The sequence below is a fragment of the Ctenocephalides felis genome, unplaced genomic scaffold, assembly GCF_003426905.1.
Source record: "Ctenocephalides felis isolate EL2017-DRISC unplaced genomic scaffold, ASM342690v1 CF-g0.4_SCAFFOLD_00845, whole genome shotgun sequence".
Lineage (NCBI taxonomy): Eukaryota > Metazoa > Arthropoda > Insecta > Siphonaptera > Pulicidae > Ctenocephalides > Ctenocephalides felis.
The window spans coordinates 56,219,500-56,226,621 of NW_020536999.1; the positions used below are offsets into that span (position 1 = coordinate 56,219,500).

A 7,122-nucleotide genomic window follows, 5' to 3' on the forward strand; every position below is an offset into this window, starting at 1 on the left:
AGAGTTCTATAGAAATTAACTTGAATAAAAATTAAAACAAAGATATTTTCATTTTTCTCTACAAATAGGTTTTATTTGTTATTGATATAAATACAAGAATGATATTTATAAATATGGTCTCCGAAAACCAATCACTATAATTCGCTTGCATTCTGAAACTTTGATTGCATTAGAATTTATAATATAAAATCTAGCATTAGTATTGATTTTTTTAATATTTTGTCATATAGCACATATACTATTTTCAAATTACTTAATTAGTCCCTTATTCTTAAAGCAATCAAAATTATATGAATTTATTTACATTTGACCTAATTTTCAGTTAACAACAAATTTATTAATTGTACTGACATTGAAAGCACTCTCAGACTATTCAAGAATCAAATCACTGCACACAAAGAGAGATCATCCCCATTTCTTACAAGAATTACACATGAAAGTATTGACAAGAATTAACACTGGTTTCAATAAATGCTTTCTATTTTGGCTTATGTTATCTTTGGATAATTGCTTTCAGAATAAGTCACGAGTTTCAGTTAAAAGATTTGTTTGACACATTCATCCTAATAGATATATTAAATAAAAAAAATATATACAAAATCCTTTTACAAAAAATACATTATATTTTACAATGCTTTTTATCATTTATATTATATAAATACAATCTATGGAGTCTATGGAAATAATCTTATCCATATTTGTCTTATATTAAAAATTGACATTGCATTTTTGTTCTCTACAAATAATTATAATATCATACGGTCATCGATCTTAGAAAAAAATAAGGATGATCACTCAAGAGACTCACATACCTCGTACTGGGCGTAGCTAAAATAAATAAATAACATTTACACTTCGGAGCTTAACTAATATTTACATATATATATTCGGCAGTTATCAAAAAGTCCATTATCACATCTGATGATCGGGGGGCATCGGTCATCGCGGCGGCTGCGCATCTTCCTTCTTGTGCGCAAGCGACGGAGGGACCAGGCGATGCACTGCATGTGCGCTGTGCGGCGGCACGGGACTCGGGTCCTTGGCCCTATTATGCGCCTGGGCCGCGTACGCGCTGTACATCTTGGCTTCGTGTTCGGCCCGATACGCGGCCTCCATTATAGGATTATAGCGCAGCTGCAGAGGGTCCATTATTCGGTAATGGTCACGGAAGGGATCAGTCGCGGGCCAAGGAGGCGCAAAATGGTGCGGAAGATGAGGCGGCGGGAGCAACCGATGCGTAGGCTGCGGCGGCGGCGGTGCGGTCATCAGCCGCTGCGATAAATATGCGGGATGATTATGATGCGCGGGCAGAGGGTGGGCGTGTGGATGGTAACGAGCCGCAAGAACTGGGTCGTCGTCCTTACGGGGTTCGTCTTTTATTCGGACATCGGCTACACCAGATGCGTCCGTTAAACCATTTCTTAAAGGTGACCGGTCTCTCACCATCTTGTCTGAACTGACAGCAAGCCTGTGCTGCTGTTGCATAAGTCGCTCTCGTTCCGCTTCTCTCCTTTCCAAATCTCTCCTTTCTTTCTCCCGTCGCTCCTTCTCCCTTTCGCGTTCTTGCTGCTCTTTTCGCTGCTTTTCTTCCCTTTCGCGTTCTCTCTCTCGTTCTCTTTCCCTTTCACGTTCTCTTCTTTCTCTCTCTTCCCTTTCTCTTCTTGATCGCTCACGTTCTCGAATTTCTCGCTCGCGAATCTCTCGCTCTCTCTGCTCTTCTTGTTCCCGTCGTTCCAATAGACCAGGATCTGGTTTTAGAGTCCACGGACTTGCAGCAGGTGGAGCCGGGTAGCCCGGCATAACCCTCGGTAGCGAGCTGCGAATGTGAGGCCTGCTCATGAGTATACATTGTGGAAACATTTAATAGCGCCCAAGAAAATATCTCGCATTTATCATCAATACAAATGTTATATTTGATACAAATTCAGATATTTTTTTTATATTTTTTTAAATTATTATTCATTATATAAGTAAAATATTTTCATTGATCCTTTTGATTTAAGAATTTTATGTTCAATAAGCAATATATTTTCATTGGACCTATTAGTAATCAAACTAACATTAAATTCTACAAGTACATTATTGTTTCTAACATATAATTTGTGGCACTGAATATTTCCAAATATATTTTTTTTATTCTCAATTATGATTCTGATATAATTCTATTGAATGGTTGAATTCAAATACAGTATTGATAACAATGCCATCTATTCATTATCAAAATCATAGGAATCCACTTACCTCCCCCAAGGGTCATGAACTGAATTAAGAGGGCCTCCGAGCTGAGAAAGTTCTCTACTTGGTCCAAACGGTGACAATCCAGCATATGGAGAATTTGGATTTGGACCAAATGTTGGTCCAAACCTACTAAAAGGTGATATTCCAGCACCTGCAATAAAATATAACGATTAAATAACAATGTACTAAATTGAATCTATAATAGTATGATGATATTATAACAAATAACAAGTATATTACCTAAATGTGATGTGGGCGCCCCCAAATACGCTCCGGATAAAGTAGGAGGTCCTTGATCAAAAGGACTCCGACCAGGATATGTCACTGATGGCAAGTCATGGGGGCGCACTAAACCAGCCACAGAAGGTGGTGGAGGCGGGCCGTTTGCAGGAGAAGCCGTAGGAGGAAATAGATGAGAAGGTGGTCGCAACAGTTCGCTTTTGATGGTCCCAGGAGTAAGACTAGGAGCAACTTTACTTCCATCAACTGGTGTTTTCTGTTGGTGGTGATAGATCTCCCATGCTATGCGGACATGCATTGCATTCCATTTTCCAGATTTCTGTATGAAGATATTTAATCAATGTAAATCTATTCAATACTGATTATAATAAATAATAATTAAATTTATATTTAAAAGGTACAGGGTATATGTGACGATGCTCAACATACAGTAATAGTGAGATGAGAAGCAGATTAATCAGCATGCTTATTGTGAACAAATCATAAGCTAAGCATAAGGTTAATTTGCATTGTTTCATTAGTATATTAATTCAGTGATAACTTTATATTTTTATAAAGTTTGATGAAAATCTCTTATAATATTGATGTATAACTTCGGTTTTATGAGAAGCAAGAGTGTATTTCAGAAGTTAAGCACATGATTTTATAACATTATTAAACAAAGAATAAATATTTAGAACCATCGTGAGGCAGCAACAGGTCAGGAAAATAGCTTTCAAACTTTTTCTGCCCTTACTTCAGGCATGGCGAATTTTAGTTTCTTTTAAAATATTAATAAGTTATCGCATTTTAAATAGTACGAATTACAAAATAAAATTTCAAAACAGTTATCACAATGATATATAATACTGAAAAGTGTTTGTTTTAATTCAAATGCATTCTAATGTAAGAACTGCATAGCATATATATTACATTAAAATATTTAATAATGATTAATATTATAAATTATATAGTATACATTATAAATTGTTGATTAATGTCAACAAGAAAAAAATTATCAATAAAAGTAATTATCAATTTAATTGCTATACAGTTCCACAATAACATTATCTATCAACATACCATTTGTTTAGGTTTTGAGGAATCTGCTGGCAGGTTTAAATGTGAGGAAGGTTGCTGCGGAAAAAATAAGTGTTATGAACAAACAAAATATATCTAGCAAAGCATAGCATATTTTAAAACAAATTAAGCATTCACATTGATGGAACGAGCATGTAGGGTATTCATTAACAAACATTTAAGGAAAAAGTGGAATGAATTAATATAGCATTCATAAGTCAGCTGATGAAGTTAATATTTGTTATAGTATAGCATGCATATGAATAAGTGCGTGATATTAAATATGATGAAAATAATTTAAAAATCTGCTTAATATATCATAGATTTCCAGATATATGTATTGATTATTATGATGTTAAAATTGTTCCTAGAATCTTTAATTAATTCTCACCTTCTTAATAAAAAAAATTCAAGTTTAAAAACTCAAGTTTTAAGATTCTTACTCTTTATCAAATAATTTAACATTAGTGAATAATAATGACAGTAAAAAGTACAAGAAATATAATTATTATATAAAAAATTAAAGTTGAACCGTTGTTGTTGTTTATTATTTTGTTTATGGGTTATTGAATATTGTACCTTCGTTGTAAATGCAGGAAGATGACTTGGGGGTACAAAAGGCGTGGGACCCCCAAGTCCGGGATGAAGTAATCCAGAACTATAACTGGGATAAGATCCAACACCCATTCCTAAACTGGAACGATAGAACGGCGACTCGACTGCACTTAGCTTCGGAATGTCTTTAAACTATAATATAATTATAAACAGTCAATCTAAAAGCTAATAATTTGGCAAACACTCAATTTGCTAATGTAATATTATGACAAACAGTCAATCTAAAATACTCATATTACGAATATATTCTTTAATTAAGTTTAGATAATTCTTACCAAAGGAGGAGGAAAGATGGAGGGTGGCGCTTGTTGGTGTTGATGAACATGTGTATGCTGATGTTGATGATGATGCATTTCTGTTCGCAAATATGGTGCTCCAACAACGCCACCAATTCCAGCACGATCTTGAGAAGCCAGAAAGCGATTGTCTAATTCCCTTCGCAACATATCTGCTTGATCTACAAAATATAACATTTAGTTAAAATATGTACAAGAAGAAAAAAAACACATACTTATTTTCGTAGTATCAAAATAAATTATAATAATTTGAACAAATATAGAAATGATACTCACTTAATGGTATCTGGAATGGATCGTCCCTTGTGCGTTTGCTTGACTGGAAAAGTGATTCCGCTGAAAATGGCAGAGGCGCCGTCGGCGTAGAAACAGGCGTGGTGACCGGTGGCGCGGCCACCGATACTGCAGGCGGTACGGGCGTCACTTGGGAAGGCACTGGAGCGGGCGGCGGCAATGGTGCGATAAACATTGGTGAACTATAGGCAGACGCAGTGGAGACATTTGTCGGCGGTATCGCAGGCATAGCCAGAGGTCCGGGGGGAGCCACAGCTTGCGTCTGAACCGCAGCTGCTGCAGGTACTATTGGCTGTGAAGCCGATTGCGGTTGCTGCGATAGAAGCGGTGGAACAATTTGTGGTTGAAGCTGAGGTTGCGTCTGCTGCTGCTGTTGGGGCGGAGGCGTTGGCCGCGTTAAAGACTGCACCGGAACTGGCGATAAGTGGTGTACCATAGGACCCGTACTGTTCACACTAAAAATCAAAATTGAATTTATAACTTATTTCAACACTATGATATAAGTATTTGAGAAAAAGATACAAAAACACTTACGTGGACCAGAGAGGTTTGTTATTGAAAGTATGACTAGAAGTGGTAACAGCAACGGGTGCAGTAATTGGTGAAGCTGCTTTACTGTAAGGCAACGCAGGGGAAGGCCCTTGTGGTCCAGATATCGATCCTGGACCATAATTAGAAGATAGTGGTGTAGTACTCGCAGACCTAAATATATAATGCAAACTCGTTACATATTAATATTAGAATAAAATATAAAGTTATTATACACCTACAAAACTGTATAAAAACTAATATCTAAATAACGTAAATAATAAGTTAGAACTGAAAAAAAGAATTGAACGCAAATTTATTCAAAAATCCTTGCCTGTTACTAAAGCAGTCTCTTTCCCGGATAGGACTAGGTGCAGGTGCGACGGTCGTAGGAGCGACTGGTGCGGCAGACTTTCCTGGTGAAGGTATCGCCGGAAGGTAAGGACTGTGCAATGATGCCGCGTATGGTGCATACAACGGCGGATGCAGATATCCTGGATAGGCTGTTGGTCCTGAAATTTATTAATTGAAGTTTAATTGCGAATTAAAAACATAAATGTCTACAAAAGGAAATCAAAACTGAAAAAATATAAAGCTTGTATGAAAATATAAATGTACCTGCTGCGGGAACAGCACTAGTGGCGACGGCAGGGCTATTAGTTCGAGGTTGCTGGGCAGATCCGTCAAGTCCCGGCGGTCTTGCCGGCGGCGGTGGCGCGGCTGGCGTCGCAACCTGTGGCTGCTGCAAAGTCACAGGAAGAGATGCGGGCTGTGTCGCTGCTATTGGTAAACCTTCAAATACACAATATCAAATTAATGTTATACGAGAATATTGTCATAATAACACAAATTAAATTCAATTTTACCTGGCAACTGACTGGAAGCACTTGGCAACATTGGACCCGGTGTGTGCATAATGCCATTAGGTAAAGCAGGCGACGTCACCACCGCAGCAAGGGAAGGAGAGCTTTGGAGTGGTTGGGAGCAGGTTTGCTGCTGCATCTGCACGTGTTGTTGTTGAGGTGCCTGACCACCAGACGGTGTACAAACAGGTAATTTGGTGTTTGGTTTTGGGCAGGCAGGCCGCAACATACCTGCAGCACTATGATTTAGTAGCGGCATCGGCGTACTAAGCGTTCCATTAATGTTAATTTGTTGTTGTTGTTGCTGCTGTTGCGTGGGAAACTGGTGTCTAGGCCGCAGATCTGTCATCTGCTACAATATAAGATTTGAAATTAGAAACATGAGTGACACGTATGCTTAATTAAATTGACAACTTCAGCAGGACTAGTAATCGATCAATACTAATCTATAATCGATCAGCCTAATTAGTTCAATAATTCTTGTTACCTGCATCGACGGTACTCGATAAGGTGGTGGCGGCAAAGCGGCGGGCGCAGGCGAAGGTGCGGTGACTGTCGGCGCCGGCGTGACGGCCACCGTAACATTGTTAGTAAACTGCGGCTGCTGCGGTTGTTGTTGTTGCGGAGGCGGTTGCGATTGATCCGGAGCAGAGGGCGTCTTGTTGCTAATCGCTGCTGCCGCCGGCACAATCGCCGCTGGGGCCACTGGAGAGGGGGTCGGAACAGATGCAAACATGGAACCACCGCCATCGGATCCCTAGTGGAAAGAAAAGTATTGGTTAATACTTTAAATCATTACAAAAAATTTTACTACATCATATAAATAAAAGTGGATAATTGAAACTTGAAAAATAATATATATGTTGTTCCATTTAGTTGAGAATGTGTATCAATTAAACGGTTGAAAATATGCTTAGAATAAAGTTCAACAATAAATTTTGGTGTTAAAGCATTGTATTATTATATTTTGATTTTGAAAGAAAAATATG

General features: G+C 38.0%; 1 protein-coding gene across 3 annotated transcripts; it reads right to left on the bottom strand.

Annotated features, from left to right (window-relative positions):
- Positions 1-706: 706 nt before the first annotated feature.
- On the bottom strand, positions 707-6,889 carry LOC113376036 (proline-rich protein 36-like). Of its 3 annotated transcripts, none has more exons than XM_026615972.1 (12): positions 6,621-6,889; positions 6,137-6,485; positions 5,889-6,062; positions 5,605-5,782; positions 5,277-5,444; positions 4,725-5,197; positions 4,428-4,609; positions 4,117-4,284; positions 3,541-3,594; positions 2,479-2,797; positions 2,242-2,389; positions 707-1,816 (listed from the first exon to the last, which is right to left on the bottom strand). In XM_026615972.1, exons 1-12 carry the CDS (start codon positions 6,867-6,869, stop codon positions 940-942), a joined length of 3,339 nt encoding a protein of 1,112 aa, XP_026471757.1. In that variant the 5' UTR covers positions 6,870-6,889; the 3' UTR covers positions 707-939. The 3 variants fall into 3 exon arrangements, with proteins under 3 accessions (XP_026471757.1, XP_026471754.1, XP_026471765.1); XM_026615969.1 differs by having other exon boundaries at positions 707-1,831; XM_026615980.1 differs by lacking the exon at positions 3,541-3,594 and having other exon boundaries at positions 707-1,831.
- Between the last annotated feature and the right edge of the window lie 233 nt (positions 6,890-7,122).